This window comes from Leiobunum rupestre, chromosome 2 (assembly GCF_980474605.1).
Source record: "Leiobunum rupestre chromosome 2, qqLeiRupe1.1.hap1, whole genome shotgun sequence".
In the NCBI taxonomy this organism is placed as follows: domain Eukaryota; kingdom Metazoa; phylum Arthropoda; class Arachnida; order Opiliones; family Sclerosomatidae; genus Leiobunum; species Leiobunum rupestre.
This window is the reverse complement of record NC_143385.1, coordinates 7274794-7292252: the sequence shown is the minus strand read 5'-3', so window position 1 is coordinate 7292252 and position 17459 is coordinate 7274794. Positions and strand designations below refer to the sequence as shown.

The window sequence follows — 17459 nt, the reverse complement described above, 5'->3', positions numbered from 1 at the left end:
GTTAGATATTTAATCGAATTTACATTAAAACCAGGCTTAAAGTTGGATAGCCACTCGGCCCATTGTTTATATAACGTAGGCTTAGATTTAAACTTTGGGAACGCTATGAACGTTACACCTTTCATATGGGGTTTATGAGAATACCTACTATCGCTATTGCAATTTGGAAATGCGCAATGCTTACAAGTAACCATTTTAAATACTATAAGTGAGTTGCAGGCTAAGAAAGACAAAATATATAGTACAATCGGCGCAAGGATGCCTCAGATCGTTTCCGGTCATTCCACCGCGCGAAATTTGAATTTGGCCATTTTACGGTCAAATTCGAATTTTGCTCTTTTTGTCGTCTTTTAGCGCCATCTAGAGACCGAAATTGGAATCTTTATTTTTTAATTTCATAATTGTGGTGGCGAGCAGATTTAAAAGATAAGGCATTCCTATCATTCTTAAATATAAAATAGTATGTATAATTATTTATTTTTGTAAATTTATTTCTACGTCTTACCAGTTAAATCGGCAGTTTCTTTTAAAATAGTTACCACGCTTTCTTGGGGGTAACGTTGTCTTAATGAGCTATAGACGTTTAAATTATATTTTTCTCTATACTTGTTAACAATAAACCTTTATCATGCTTTTTATAGTAACCTCTTGGGCTATTTAAAATATTTGGAGCTTCAATTATCGAACCTTCTTTAGCTGCATTCAGTAATTAAACTCATGACAACATGAAATTAAAAAATAGATTCCAATTTCGGTTCCTAGATGGCGCGAAAAAACAATGAAACTCACGAAATTTGAAATTGACTGTAAAGTGGTCAAATTTAAATTACGCGCGGTCGACTGGCCGGAAATGGTCTGAGGTATCCTTGCGCCGACTGTACTATATATTTTGTCTTTCTTAGAATGCAACTCACTATAGTTAAAATCAACTAAACTATGAACACTTTCAACGGTCAAGCTAGCGCCATTACTGGAAAAAAACATTTCAAACAACTATCCACAGATGGCGCTACAGTCAACCGGAAAAGAGTGCCGAAACTTGATCTAAATTCCTGTTCACGCCCCATTTCCTACCCCTCTCATATAGGAAGATCGTTTTTCTAGGTAGATGAATATTTTGTAGGCACAAGCTTAGGAGAGTCATGTCCTAAATGAAATCTTTTATTGGCCCATGATTGTAAAGGTGGATGCACACATACGGTCGCGAGCGAGTTTCGCTCGCAAATGTCGCGCGAACGCATGCGCCGTGGAAAACTATCGGTCTCGCCAGCGAACATGCGAAGCGTCGCCGGGAATAGGATTTCTTTCTATTTTCACGCGCGACCCTCGCTCGTCTCACCCGAGCTAGCCAATAGAATGGTCGCGTTCATGATGCAATCTTTTCTCTCGTTGTTTCATGGTTGTTTGGAGCTAAGCACGTGTAGTGGTTATGTCGGTTTTTATCGAAAACAAATGTAAAAAGAAATTAAATTAATAGAAAATGTAAAAATAAATTAAATTAATAGAAAATGTACATATAAATTAAATTAATAGAAAATGTAAAAAGAAATTAAATTAATAGAAAATGTAAAAAGAAATTAAATTATTAGAAAATGTAAAAAGAAATTAAATTATTAGAAAATGTAAAAATAACTTAAATTACTAGAAAACGTCTATATAACATAAATCATAAATTATTCTACCATCAAGATGTCAAAAGCAAACTCATGGAATTCCATTGGTGTAGAAATGAATTTGTTCGGTATGAAATATATGAATCCAGACGGACGAAGCCACGTGTGTATGGTTTTCGCGCGAAACCGATCGAATTGTGCGCGAATATTTCGCGAGAAACTCGCTCGCGACCGTATGTGTGCATCCGCCTTAACTACTGACAATTTTGGCAGCGCTAACAATGCCGGCATTAATCCTTCCGCATGAAGAGGTCGGGAGAGAAGAGAACACTTAACACGTGGCGCAGGCCGCGCAGTACGTCACTCGCGCCTGCGCTTTACGGAATAGAGCCTGACATTTGGCGAAGCGGGAGAGGGAAAATTCAGCTGGTTTTTTAATGTTGTGCTGCCTTTCCCTCTGTCGGACCCTCTAAAATTTAAAACAAAAAAATTTTCTTCCGCGAGCCATTACGAGCACTACGAGCTAACTTTATTATCTTTCTCCGTTTTGCTCCGCAGAACATTTTTATAGGTTAACCGATACTGCTCTTCGGGATTTGGAGCAGTAAGCGCGCCTTTACGACCACTACGAAGTGACTGATTTACAGTTTTCTCCGCCACTTCTCTTTCAGAGAGGTTACCCGTAGACCTCTCTACAATGTCCAACGGTTCTCTCCCGCCTTTACGGGCACTACTAGCTAACCAACTATTTGTTCCACTATTGAGTAAACTCAAAATTTCTTGCCCCCCCCCCCATTAAGGGGGTCACGAAATAAAAATGATAACGTCTACAGAGAGCCATTGTAGACGATTATATTTAGACAACTTATACTCTATTTAGCGGACTTTAACCTAAATTATATATGTAAAAAATAGTTTTAAATTACTTTAATTTATGTTATTGGCCAATTTACAAACGATCCAATCAAAGCGAGGGGTACCGATGAGTATACACCTTTTGCGTGAAAATGTAGCTTAACTGTCTTGTTTTGATGTTTGCGCTAGCGAGATCTGTTGAAAAAAGAGCTACTTCACTTCGAGCCGACACTTGCTTCAAATGCGTATAATTCAATATTTATTACGCAATAAGCTATTGTCACGTTTTTTTTTAAATAATTCAATTTTTTAAAAAAAGCAACTTTTTTCTTAGCAGTTGAATTATGCTTTTCGTAAATTATTTAAAATCAATTTATTTTCAGCTCCATTCAAAGCGTATTTAACAGTTCTACAACCCAATAGTATCGCCAATTTCCGAAATACGTTTTTAGTAGGAAATCGCTTATTGTTGACCGGAAACAAGCGGCTTCTAAAAGCTAGTTTGGCTCAGATTTTCCATTCGATTATTTCAATATAGTTGAAGTCGCCAACTCGTCTGTGACGGACTTAATCCACCAGCGCCCAGATCACTTAGTTATTTATTAATCTTTAAAATGATATTCCGCCAATTAAGTATTGTAATTACGCTCTTGGCATTCGTCCTTTGCGGCTTCGCTCTGATAATCGACGACGCCTTGGATTCCAATTCGGACGACTTTGAGGACATTGACAAAGACTTCGTACCGCGCGTTTTGACCAAAATATACGAATCCATGAACCAATTACATTCCTGTTCGGAAAGACAAGTGAAGGCTATCATATCACAAGGTATTGGCTTTTACTTATAATTCTCGTTTGCTTTAGTTTCCCGTTATTCATTTAGAAATATAAAATATTTCCAAAGTATAATATTTTAATATTTTAATAAATTGTTACCGATAAATCGAACGTTATCGAATGGGTTGAACCACCTAAAATTATCCCAGAATATTTGGAACGATTCTTTGGCCCATTATCGCGATATATTTAAATAATAATATAATAATATATTTAAATGATAATATAATAATATATTTAAAGGGAAATATAATTATATATTTAAATAATAATATAATAATATATTTAAATGATAATATAATAATATATTTAAATGGTAATATAATAATATATTTAATTGAAAATATAATAATATATTTAAATGATAATATAATAATATATTTAAATGATAATAGAATAATATATTTCAGTAATAATATAATAATATATTCGATAAGAAAGTGCTACACTTATTTATTACTTCTGGACATACACGGCTTCTATAAGTAAGTGCCACACTTATTTAATACTTCTGGACATACACGGCTTCGATAAGAAAGTTCCACACCTGGCCTTTAAATACGCCATACTATCGCAGTCTCCGTTGTGTACACATTTATAATAATAATATAATAATATATTAAAATAATAATATAATAATATATTAAAATAATAATATAATAATATATTAAAATAATAATATAATAATATATTTAAATAGTATAATAATTGTTTAAATAATAATACAATAATATTTTTAAATAATAGTATAATAATTTTATAAATAATAATATAATAATATATTTAAATAATAGTATAATAATTTTATAAATAATAATATAATAATATATTTAAATAATAATATAATAATATATTTAAATAATAATATAATAATATATTTAAATAATAATATAATAATATATTTAAGTAATAATATATTAATATATTTAAGTAATAATATAAAAATATATTTAAATAATAATATACTCATATATTAATATATTTATGTAATAATATAAAAATATATTTAAATAATATAAAAATATATTTAAATAATATAATAATATATTTAAATAATAATATAATATATTTAAATAATTGTATAATAATATATTTAAATAATAATATAATAATAAATTTAAATAATTGTATAATAATATATTTAAATAATAATATAATAATATTTTAAAATAATAATATAATAATATTTTAAAATAATAATATAATAATATATTTAAATAATAATATAATAATTTATTTATTAATATTTTTTAAATAATTATATATTTAAAAAAAATATTTCCAAAAGTATAATAGTTTAATATTTAAATAAATTGTGACCTAAAATGATCCCAGAATATTTGGAACGATTGTATGGCCCTTTATCGCGATATTATGGGAGAAACATTTCGAATGTACCATTTTTCGTTTTGATCTAATAATGGGGCTGCTTTGTAAGAATAATACCACTACAATTAAACTCATATTTATAATAATCAGCTAGGCTAATACCCAAGGCACCACCATAGGCCTAAGTCATCATGCGACTTTTGAAGCCATTAATGCAGGTGGCCGGGTTACAATGCGTAGGAGGGTGTTGGCAAGCCCTGCATGCCAGGCGTTCGAGTCAACAGCTGCCTACACTAACTATTACCGTTAACCTCTTCTAGTGACGGCGATCCCGTGGGGGCTCTGGGGCTCGAGCTTTATTTTCACGCTTACCAGCGAGCATGAAAATGGGGCTTATTACGTAATGCTCAGTTTCCGCTCCCGTTTAATATTTTGCTTTCCCTCAGTATACACTCTTTTTAGAAACGTTTACTGGGCGCCGCCATTATCGTACAGACAACCAACGAGCCAGCCCTCTACCGCAGAAATTTCATCCCCCAAAACCGGTTTTCTCATCACCCTCCCCGTAGACTGTAAGGTAATGGCGGTCGATTGGGAAGGCGCGTTTAAGAGTCTATAGTCTTGAAAAATGAGGAAAAATTATTTTATTTACCTGAATACAGAAATTTACAGAAACAATTATTATTTATATTGAATTGAATGTAAAACTAAAACTTTACCGTAAGCTGGGTTACCCCGCCAATTTATTCCCCCTTTTCGTTAAACGGCCTTTGTACCTTTTGCGATTCTTCGCATTGATGTACGCAACGTTGTCGTAGAGAAAAAGGCTTCAGTTGCAGTTATGTTTCCCACGAGCCGGTGAAGAAGGGGGATTATGATCTCACTGTCTGGAAAAGTGGGAGACCCAATCAGCAGCCAAGAGAGAAATGAAAACAGTGTCCATGCTTCAATATATGAGGTTTTTTTCCGGAATTTTGCTCCGATCCCGTTCTATTACAAAGGTTTTGGAAAATTTTACTCCGATCCCGTTCCGCTAAAATGATTTTTCGGAAATTTGCTCCGATCCCGTTACGTTACAAAGATTGTTTCGGAAATTTGCTCCGATCCCGTTCCGTTACAAAGATTTTTCGGAATTTTGCTCCAATCCGGTTCCGTTACCAAGATTTTTCGGAAATTTGCTCCGATCCCGTTCCGTTACAACGATTTTTCGGAATTTTGCTCCGATTCCGTTCCGATACAACAAATTTTCGGAAATTTGCTCCGATTCCATTCCGTTCCTCTACTTTCTTATAAATTAGCTCCGATTCCGTTCCAGCGCCGCGAAACGGAACGGAGTCCGCGGAAACGGAATAATTTCCGCTCCGTTGCAGCTCTCTAGTGCTAACCACTCCGCCACCCCATTATTTCTACTTGAAATATCCAATGAAATTTCGGGGGCTAGCCAGAATATGTCCCTGGTATTTTAGTAAATTATTATTATTAAATATGAATATTTAACAATCTAATATTTATTAAAATAAAATGTTACGCGTTCTAGTCAAGTCAGGAAGAATTGATTTATTTATAAATAATGAAACTTGCATTTTAATATAATTATTGCATCGTTTATTTATGACTTTTTAATTTGACTGTAGCAGACGCTAGATCATAGGCGCTACCTCGGAGAAGTTAGCGCCGTTACGCCATCTAGACTGCTTAGGGATATTTTAAAACCATATATTTTGCCGATGAAATAGTTCTAGAAAGTTAATATATGACGTTTTTCGATCTGAACTAGATTTTTTCCGAAACGCGATTTGAAAAATCCAACGAAACTTTCGAAGGTTTCAAGAAAATAACATTAGCCTTAGAGGAAGAGGGATACTTATCTCGTAGAAATATATTATATACTTATAATAATTCATAATTTTATTTGACATTCGATTTTAAAAATGCTTTTATTAATTAAAACCAAAAGCCGTAAATAGGCACGGTTCTAGAAAATTATTCTTAGGTGGGCCCATACTTCAGGAAATAATAGGGGGGGGGGGGGGAAGGACCTCCTAGAACCGCGTCTACTGTAAGTGAAATTGTTATAGCTTTGGGGTAAAATTTAAAGCAGCGGTCGGCTATAATGCGTTTGTACTTATAGGAACCTTGGGCTTTATCATTGCCACCTGTATTATGAGAAGGCCCTTGTTATTAGAGGTGGTAAAGATTTTAATCGATTTTTTTGAAAAAACGAATATACTGGAAAGCGTGGTGCCATCTATTAATGGCGAAGAAAGCTGAAAATCAAACTAGCCAAATGATAACATACTTCGACCCCTCCCTTGACGAATTTCGGACTACGCCACTGATATGAGTAACTTAATAAAGGCATAAGTAATATTGAACTATGCTACTTATGGTAAAAGTAATTACTGTAGTTAATTACTATTAAAACGTACTATTATACATATTTAAGATTATATTAATATTTATATTATTTACTTTAATTATTAGTTTATTAAATGAAAAGTTAACCTAAACATTTCTAACATTTATATTTCATTCTTATCCATGTTTTAGCAGGTAAATAACGCCTTGTGACTAGAAAATGTAATTACTGGATATCTAACTATAATATTATTTTCAATATTTTCTATATAAACAATTGTAAATTTATATTTAAAAATAAATAATTAATGTACACTCTGTTAAATAAGTCTTCGGCCGTTGGGATTTTTGCACTTATTTGCGATTATCTCAAAAACTATGAATGATAGAAAGTTGAAACCAATTTTATTTTCATATCCGCCGGAAACACCAAATATCGTTTTTGACAACTTTTTTAATAATGATTTTACGCCCCTGAAACCTGAAGTTTTGGATTTTAAAGGGTCGATTCATATGTAGAAAGTGCCATTGTTATCCGGCTTTGTCAAACGGCTGCCTATCGAACATTCGGGTCTCATTCGGAAAATTCTAAAATGCTCGAGGCGACCGAGAAATAATATCTTATTGTTGAGGAAAAAACAACTTTCGTCGTTTCATTGCGGGTAACACAATAAGCATATATATATATATATATATTTAACGAGTTGTTGGAACGCTGTGGTTATATGCCGGATTAATAATATTGATTAATTAGGCATTTTAGAATTTACCGAATGAGACCCGAATTTTCGAGAGGCCCTATCTTAGCAGCCGTTTGAAAAAGCCGGATAACAATTCCCAATTTTGTTATTGGCAATTTGGAAAGTCGTCTGATAAAAACTGTGATTTTTATACTGCTAAAATTGTTCCTAGTTTTTATTCATTGCGAGGGGAAAATTAAGGTATTATTTTCTTCAGGACATTTGTTATTTTTGTTTTAAAACGTCAAAAGTAATTGCTTTACGCAATTATCATTATTTTTAGTGTTTTGGAAAACTAGGGAAATTTTATTCCAATAAGGAAAGTTTCAAGGGTGGGAAAGGGAAATTAGATTTCCGCGACCTCGCATCACTGTGCGTGGGAGTTGCGTTCTGGTCTCGGGTGCCTGACATGCCGCCGCTCATCACAGTTTTGTTTTATCATTAACCTTTATCCTGATTAAAACTTAGTTTTCTTTAAATACTGAAGTGTTCTTATTAACCGTATAGAGTGTTGTCGTCTGATACGATTTTGAAAATTTGTAACGTCACAGCTGTAGTGTTAATAGTGGCCGCCATGACAGTTACCGTTTTTTATCAATAGTCAAATTACAATGGTGACGTCGTAGGGTTTCAGACGACAACACTCTATTTAGTTGTGTGTTCTTTTAATGCTCCGGCTATACACTTTTAATTCGCAAGGAACGATTTACTTTATTAAAATGTCTTTCAGATATAAATAAGCGAGAAGACGGCAACTACTTGATATCATTCCCTTCTCAACTGAAAGCTAACCTCTCCACTGAGGACATGACGTACTCGGAACTACGATTGGTATTCTCCAACAACCTTAGAAACACCCAATACAGACATATCCGTGTGCACCGTCTGCGGGAATTTTACATCAGACTGAAACATGTCCGTTCCTCGGAGTTCCCGGTAGTTAGGGAACGCCACGAAAAGATCTGGGACGTTTCGGACATCTGGAAAAATTGGGCCGAAGAAACTCTCACCTTTCTGGCCTCATCCAACGCCGAAGAGGGATTTCCCTGTCTAACCCACGCTTTCATCATTTCGTATCAAAAGGCATCAGTCGAATGCCAAACACAAAACCCACTCAACGCTACTGAAATCAAACCTAGAAGCAAGCGGGGAGTGTCTTACGAGCAGAGCTGTCATCTTTCTAACATTTACCTCAATTTCACTGTAAGTACCAATTAATGGTTTTAATCCTAAAGCGTTAAGGGGGGAGAATACAGTAAACGCCTCTTTTTCGTTCAAGCTGAACGTTTCGGTTTTAACAATTACATAATTGAATTATATTTTTCTTATTAGGCTGAACTTTCCTCTAGTGCTTAAAATAATTTTGATAATTCTAATATTAATAGTTAACGAGATATAAGGTTCTAACAAAAGGGTAGTTTGGGCGCTTGCCCAACTTGTTTAGCTCCGGAGTCCGAATCAAAACGTAATAACTTTAAATTTAAAATTGTCAAAATTATTTTAGGCACTAAACAAGAGGCTGTTCTACACTTAAATATTACTTTTATAAGTTAAAATACAAAATTAAAAGAGTTTAGCTTGAAATAGTGCCACAGTAGTCTTCCCACTTAAAGAAATTGGATGAGATTTGCTAGTTTGTACTCTGCGAAAACTACAAATGGGGTTAATACCTTTTAATATAATGAACAAATTCATAAACATTTTGTACAGTTAGTTGCTGATTTTCGGAAAAATGTTCTGTGATTTCTCAAAATTGTTTCGGTAATTTCTGGTGATTGACTTAATTGTTCTCGTGGTTAGCTATTATTTGTAGACCTGATAACTTAAACCAGAATACATTCAGCTTTTTAAATGGAATATAAACTGCAAAGCAATCTTTATGGAAGACCCCTTCAATTTTTCAAATTAAGAGCGGCAAGAGGTGCACACGTTGGTGTTCCACACCAAATACCTGAGGTTTTATACCTTTTAAGAATACGGAAAAATAGCATTAGCCGTGCCTTTGGTTCCATCCTCACATACTTCGTTGTGTTAGTTCGTCTGCTCTAAGTCACAAAACCTAAACGGCCATCGTTTGTCGTGTCTGTGAAAGATAGCTACGAACTTACGAAAAATCGAAAGCAGACGAAATTCTTCTACAAAGTATGCGAGGATGGGGTACAGATTAATAACATCCTATCTACTACAATTAACCATCTAAGGCTTAGTATGTTTGCACGTACAATATGCGATTGATAATTTATGAAAGGATAAAAACTTTGTAAACAAAGTTTTTATCCTTTCATAAATTAATTAACCATCTAGGATGTTACTGGTCTGTGGATGGGGTCAAAATGTCTGCTTTCCTATATAGGTGTTTCCATAAAATATAACAATCAAAAGTTAGAAATATTTTTCTTTTCGTCACGAGCTTAAGATTTTTAGTATTGTATTGGCACGCGCGTTTCGCACTTGGACTTGAAATTTTTCAAAATCTTTATCGACTCCAGCGCGTGCTCTATATCTTCAATAACTATAGCTAGTGACATGGAAAAAACATTTACTCGTGACCTCCAGTATTTTATAGAAACATCTATTCTCGGTACCTCAACCATCACCATCAGCCATCAGCCAATCAGAAGGCAGTTGTTTGCTGTTGACCCTAGCCTGAAACCAGCCAAGGAAATTACTAGTAATATTTATAAAATACTTGTGCTGCTGCTAAATCAGTTCATAGTCAGGGTTTCCACGGTACCTGGAAAACCTGTAAATCCTGGAAAAGTGAGGGAATTTGAATATTAATCTAAAAATCAGGGAAATGTCAGGGAATTTAATTTTGGTTGCAAATAGGCAACTTTTACTAAAATATGGGTTGAAAAATAGAAATTTTGCCACAAAATAAGTTAAAGAAAATCTCCTGAGATGGTCAGGGAAAACCTGGAAAGTCAGGGGATTTGAATCTGTAAAACTGCGTCAACCCTAATAGCTATGAATAAAGGTTCTTTCTATTAATATTTTTATATCTTATCGTTTAATCAAAAAGGTCGCGTTAAGCCTTTGCAATGAAACTAGTAAATAACTAAATATTCAAATCGTTGCCCATCTAAACAATGTTTGAGCACGGACATTCAATATACAGGACGAGTCACTGAATTGAAAACTTCGCAGCGAAACATCCCACGTCTCAGCGCATACTTTTCGCGCAAAGAGAGTCGATGTAAACAAACCGTGACGTCACGATTTTGAAAGCGCATGTAAAAGTCGTCTACTTTGCTCGCTTTGCCTTATCTCTTTGGAAGCAAACAAATGAAGATATATTAATTTTAGAATTTAAAATAAATTATCCTAATAATAAATTAGTAAAGAAAAGATTATTACTCGGCGAAGCAAATAATTTGAAAGGAACGAGTGTTAAAAAAAGTAAAGAGATCGCAACGTAAAAGTCTAAGCCTAGGGCTCATTTTCTAACAAATCAAGGAGAAACCATTCCTACTATAACCAAATGTGTGTTATTGTGGAGCATTCATTCGCAAACTAATTTAAAAAAAATTGCACAACAATCTCTCATAAATGGTTTATTGTATCACCACCATACCTGTTTCTACCTGGCGATCCATTCTTTACCTAAATGATTTCGTAGGTTTTGAAAATGGTACAAAAAAACTTTTTCCTCGCCTAAATAACACTCGGCTCCGCCATTTTGTTTGTTCACATCGTCTCTCCTTTTAACTGATAAATTTTGTTTCAGTACTGCCAGATTTTGGGACAAGTAAGGCGAGAATAAAAAACATGGGCGACTCCATTAAGTGTCTCGTCCTGTATATTGAATGTCCGTGGTTTGAGCGGCGACGCGTGACCAACGTCTAAATAACGAAGCCCCTCCCAACCTGTGGACTGAGGGCTAACTACCTAATGCCATTCGATATTCAATCACATGGCTGAAAGGAATACAATCGGGATTATACTATTTCAAAACTTAAATGCAAAACCTATCTTTTTAAGCTGATTTAGGCAATTAAAGAATATATACTACGCGTATGTCAGATTAGAAAATGACTACCCATGTGATCTGATATGTATCTTACGGAAAATATACTAATTTATAACTCTATTAATTTCATACCTCTGGAATGTTAAGGCTTTACTGATAATCATTTCGAGAATGACCAGACATTAGTGGTGGACTTTGGCCTAATGACTTAGTCCGAATTTGTCCTCTTTTCCTCGTCGTCATTGTAGGCGCTCGGAGTGAGCCGTGCCGACGCGAGACAATTAGTTTTTAAGTGGTGTCTATTTCTCCATAAAGGCGCTTATTTTTTAGTATTAGGTCAATCCTACGTCACTATTCACTTAGTAATTATTATATCATGGACGCCCCCTTTTCATGAGCTATAATTACACTAAAAAGATATGAAGATTACTTTAACTATGCCTAAAGATGGCACCCTTAGACCATGTATGAAGATTGCATCCCACACCTTAGTCGATGTATGAAAATTTCCCCTACCCCTTAGTCTATCTTTGAAGATTGCCTCACCCTCCTTAGAATATGTATGAACGTTGCCTCACCCTCCTTAGACTATGTATGAAGGTTGCCTCACCCTCCTTAGACTATGTATGAAGATGGCCCCGTTCTTTGACTAGGCATGATGATTGCCACCTTAGGAAAATGTCTGCTGAAGCTCATCAATTGTTACAGAGTAAATTTTACCTCCCGCAGGAAATTGGTTGGGATTCTTGGATCATAGCACCCAGTGGAATGATGTTCAGCGTGTGCTCGGGTGGTTGTTTACCGAAACATTCGACGACGGTGCACACCAGCTACTCCATCGCGCTGTCCCTGTTGCACCAAGTTGGCTCCAAGAGTGCCGTTCCCAGCTCGTCCTGCGTCCCGTCTAGGCTGGGAAGCATCCTCCTTGTCTACAAAGATGTCTACGTGCCGGGACGAATCACCGTCGGACCTCACACGGATATCCTGGCGAAAGGCTGTAGATGTACTTAATTGTACACTCAAATATTAATTTGAATTTAAATATAACTTATTCCTTTTATAAAGATTTTAAGAATTTTTGTACGCCTATTTAAGGTGTTTATTTTCTTGTAGGATATTATCAAATATAATTTGAAATATTGGATCTAAATATTTTATTTATGATTATAATTGTACACGTACAAATGTTGATATTAAACAACCAACAGTTTAAAAACGATTTTTATGTTTTATACGAAATTAATTATTCCAGAAGCTTATCAAGAAATTCAAAATACGTCGCGTATTCAATCGCATTTTCATCGTAGACGAGCTCAAGCGGGTAAATTATCCTTTCCAGTTTACTTAGTCTAAGAGCCACGTAGCGGTAAATGGGATCAGCTCATTAACTTTTAAAGATACCAAAATAAATTGAATTGAACTATTGAATTTTCTTTTGCTAATCAGACACTTGTTTTATAATGGCAAATCTCTTAGGGCTGGTCGCTAAGTGGCTAATTTTGTAACTCTTAGGGCTGGCCGCTAAGTGGCTAATTGTAGCGTTTGAAGCGACAACTGTTTCAATTCCTGTTAAAGCAAGAGAGGCTCTATCATTGCCGTCTGTATTGGGAGCGAGAAGGTTATCTGTATTGGGGAGCGAGAAGGTTATTATCTGTATTGGGGAGCGAGACGGTTATTATCTGTAATGGGGAGCGAGAAGGTTATCTGTATTGGGAGCGAGAAGGTTATCTGTATTGGGAGCGAGAAGGTTATTATCTGTATTGGGAGCGAGAAGGTTATTATCTGTATTGGGGAGCGAGAAGGTTATCTGTATTGGGGAGCGAGAAGGTTATTATCTGTATTGGGGAGCGAGAAGGTTATTATCTGTATTGGGGAGCGAGAAGGTTATCTGTATTGGGAGCGAGAAGGTTATCTGTATTGGGAGCGAGAAGGTTATCTGTATTGGGAGCGAGAAGGTTATCTGTATTGGGAGCGAGAAGGTTATCTGTATTGGGAGCGAGAAGGTTATTATCTGTATTGGGAGCGAGAAGGTTATTATCTGTATTGGGGAGCGAGAAGGTTATCTGTATTGGGGAGCGATAAGGTTATTATCTGTATTGGGGAGCGAGAAGGTTATTATCTGTATTGGGGAGCGAGAAGGTTATTATCTGTATTGGGGAGCGAGAAGGTTATTATCTGTATTGGGGAGCGAGAAGGTTATTATCTGTATTGGGGAGCGAGAAGGTTATCTGTATTGGGAGCGAGAAGGTTATCTGTATTGGGAGCGAGAAGGTTATCTGTATTGGGAGCGAGAAGGTTATCTGTATTGGGAGCGAGAAGGTTATCTGTATTGGGGAGCGAGAAGGTTATCTGTATTGGGGAGCGAGAAGGTTATTATCTGTATTGGGGAGCGAGAAGGTTATTATCTGTATTGGGGAGCGAGAAGGTTATCTGTATTGGGAGCGAGAAGGTTATCTGTATTGGGAGCGAGAAGGTTATCTGTATTGGGAGCGAGAAGGTTATCTGTATTGGGAGCGAGAAGGTTATCTGTATTGGGGAGCGAGAAGGTTATCTGTATTGGGGAGCGAGAAGGTTATTATCTGTATTGGGGAGCGAGAAGGTTATCTGTATTGGGGAGCGAGAAGGTTATTATCTGTATTGGGGAGCGAGAAGGTTATTATCTGTATTGGGGAGCGAGAAGGTTATTATCTGTATTGGGGAGCGAGAAGGTTATTATCTGTATTGGGGAGCGAGAAGGTTATCTGTATTGGGAGCGAGAAGGTTATCTGTATTGGGAGCGAGAAGGTTATCTGTATTTTGAGCGAGAAGGTTATCTGTATTGGGAGAGAGTAAGTTAGCTGTATTGGGAGCGAGAAGGTTATTATCTGTATTGGGGAGCGAGAAGGTTATTATCTGTATTGGGGAGCGAGAAGGTTATTATCTGTATTGGGGAGCGAGAAGGTTATTATCTGTATTGGGGAGCGAGAAGGTTATTATCTGTATTGGGGAGCGAGAAGGTTATTATTTGTATTGGGGAGCGAGAAGGTTATTATCTGTATTGGGGAGCGAGAAGGTTATTATCTGTATTGGGGAGCGAGAAGGTTATTATCTGTATTGGGGAGCGAGAAGGTTATTATCTGTATTGGGGAGCGAGAAGGTTATTATCTGTATTGGGGAGCGAGAAGGTTATTATCTGTATTGGGGAGCGAAAAGGTTATTATCTGTATTGGGGAGCGAGAAGGTTATTATCTGTATTGGGGAGCGAGAAGGTTATTATCTGTATTGGGGAGCGAGAAGCTCATTATCTGTATTGGGGAGCGAGAAGCTCATTATCTGTATTGGGGAGCGAGAAGCTCATTATCTGTATTGGGAGCGAGAAGGTTATCTGTATTGGGAGCGAGAAGGTTATCTGTATTGGGAGCGAGAAGGTTATTATCTGTATTGGGGAGCGAGAAGGTTATTATCTGTATTGGGGGGCGAGAAGGTTATTATCTGTATTGGGGGGCGAGAAGGTTATTATCTGTATTGGGGAGCGAGAAGCTTATTATCTGTATTGGGGAGCGAGAAGCTTATTATCTGTATTGGATAGCGAGAAGCTTATTATCTGTATTGGGGAGCGAGAAGCTTATTATCAGTATTGGGGAGCGAGAAGCTTATTATCAGTATTGGGGAGCGAGAAGCTTATTATCTGTATTAGGGAGCGAGAAGCTCATTATCTGTATTGGGAGCGAGAAGGTTATCTGTATTGGGAGCGAGAAGGTTATTATCTGTATTGGGGAGCGAGAAGGTTATTATCTGTATTGGGGAGCGAGAAGGTTATTATCTGTATTGGGGAGCGAGAAGGTTATTATTTGTATTGGGGAGCGAGAAGGTTATTATCTGTATTGGGGGGCGAGAAGGTTATTATCTGTATTGGGGAGCGAGAAGCTTATTATCTGTATTGGGGAGCGAGAAGCTTATTATCTGTATTGGATAGCGAGAAGCTTATTATCTGTATTGGGGAGCGAGAAGCTTATTATCAGTATTGGGGAGCGAGAAGCTTATTATCAGTATTGGGGAGCGAGAAGCTTATTATCAGTATTGGGGAGCGAGAAGCTTATTATCTGTATTAGGGAGCGAGAAGCTCATTATCTGTATTGGGAGCGAGAAGGTTATCTGTATTGGGAGCGAGAAGGTTATTATCTGTATTGGGGAGCGAGAAGGTTATTATCTGTATTGGGGAGCGAGAAGGTTATTATCTGTATTGGGGAGCGAGAAGGTTATTATTTGTATTGGGGAGCGAGAAGGTTATTATCTGTATTGGGGAGCGAGAAGGTTATTATCTGTATTGGGGAGCGAGAAGGTTATTATCTGTATTGGGGAGCGAGAAGGTTATTATCTGTATTGGGGAGCGAGAAGGTTATTATCTGTATTGGGGAGCGAGAAGGTTATTATCTGTATTGGGGAGCGAGAAGGTTATTATCTGTATTGGGGAGCGAGAAGGTTATTATCTGTATTGGGGAGCGAGAAGGTTATTATCTGTATTGGGGAGCGAGAAGGTTATTATCTGTATTGGGGAGCGAGAAGGTTATTATCTGTATTGGGGAGCGAGAAGGTTATTATCTGTATTGGGGAGCGAGAAGCTTATTATCTGTATTGGGGAGCGAGAAGCTTATTATCTGTATTGGGGAGCGAGAAGCTCATTATCTGTATTGGGGAGCGAGAAGCTCATTATCTGTATTGGGGAGCGAGAAGCTCATTATCTGTATTGGGGAGCGAGAAGCTCATTATCTGTATTGGGAGCGAGAAGGTTATCTGTATTGGGAGCGAGAAGGTTATTATCTGTATTGGGGAGCGAGAAGGTTATTATCTGTATTGGGGGGCGAGAAGGTTATTATCTGTATTGGGGGGCGAGAAGGTTATTATCTGTATTGGGGAGCGAGAAGCTTATTATCTGTATTGGGGAGCGAGAAGCTTATTATCTGTATTGGATAGCGAGAAGCTTATTATCTGTATTGGGGAGCGAGAAGCTTATTATCAGTATTGGGGAGCGAGAAGCTTATTATCAGTATTGGGGAGCGAGAAGCTTATTATCTGTATTAGGGAGCGAGAAGCTTATTATCTGTATTAGGGAGCGAGAAGCTTATTATCTATACTTCAAGAAATTAGCGCCCATCATGGGTGTATTTCCACGGGCAAGAGTAGGAAACACGTCAGTCGCGTAGGAATCGAGAGATTTAGGGAAACCATTTGATACCGGGTTGATTTGATTTGCTTAAGGTGGAGGAGGTTATTCGTTACTTTTCGAGGAATAATAATAAACTAAGATAATGAGAACCACCAATGGAATGCAATGCAAAGGATGATAAAACTTGAGGGAAAGATAAATGTCATTATGCAATGGGCAAAAAACTAAACCCTTAAAGAATTTAAAGAAATTACATAACTTACATGGTACTCTGACCAATAGACCTTGAGAATAAACAAAAGACGTGAAACTCCGACCATATAGATCGAGTCCAAACATATTAGAACGTATAGAAAATAGCCAGAATGCCCATCGGCAGACTAGTTTCGACCTTTTGGGGCTCATCAGTACAGGGCAGGGAATCTGACATGTTACTTACAAACAAAAAAAAAAACAGCTAAGCCTAACTATTAGAAATTATATAATTATAATTTTAAAGAAATAACAACCAAGAATTTAAAGTGCTGGTTACACTAAAAGTCGATAGTAATGAAATTGAATAAATGAGGGCTTGTTTTGTTTCTAAAAATGTCTGTCGATACAAATTTCCA

The 17459-nt window shown here is 36.4% G+C and overlaps 1 protein-coding gene across 1 annotated transcript; it reads left to right on the top strand.

The window, feature by feature from the left end:
- Positions 1-3202: 3202 nt before the first annotated feature.
- LOC149955629 (growth/differentiation factor 3-like) lies at positions 3203-12900 on the top strand. Its single transcript, XM_090164573.1, has 3 exons — positions 3203-3296; positions 8463-8935; positions 12432-12900. The coding sequence occupies exons 1-3, from the start codon at positions 3242-3244 to the stop codon at positions 12711-12713; spliced, it is 810 nt and encodes a 269-aa protein (XP_090020699.1). The 5' UTR covers positions 3203-3241; the 3' UTR covers positions 12714-12900.
- Positions 12901-17459: the final 4559 nt, after the last annotated feature.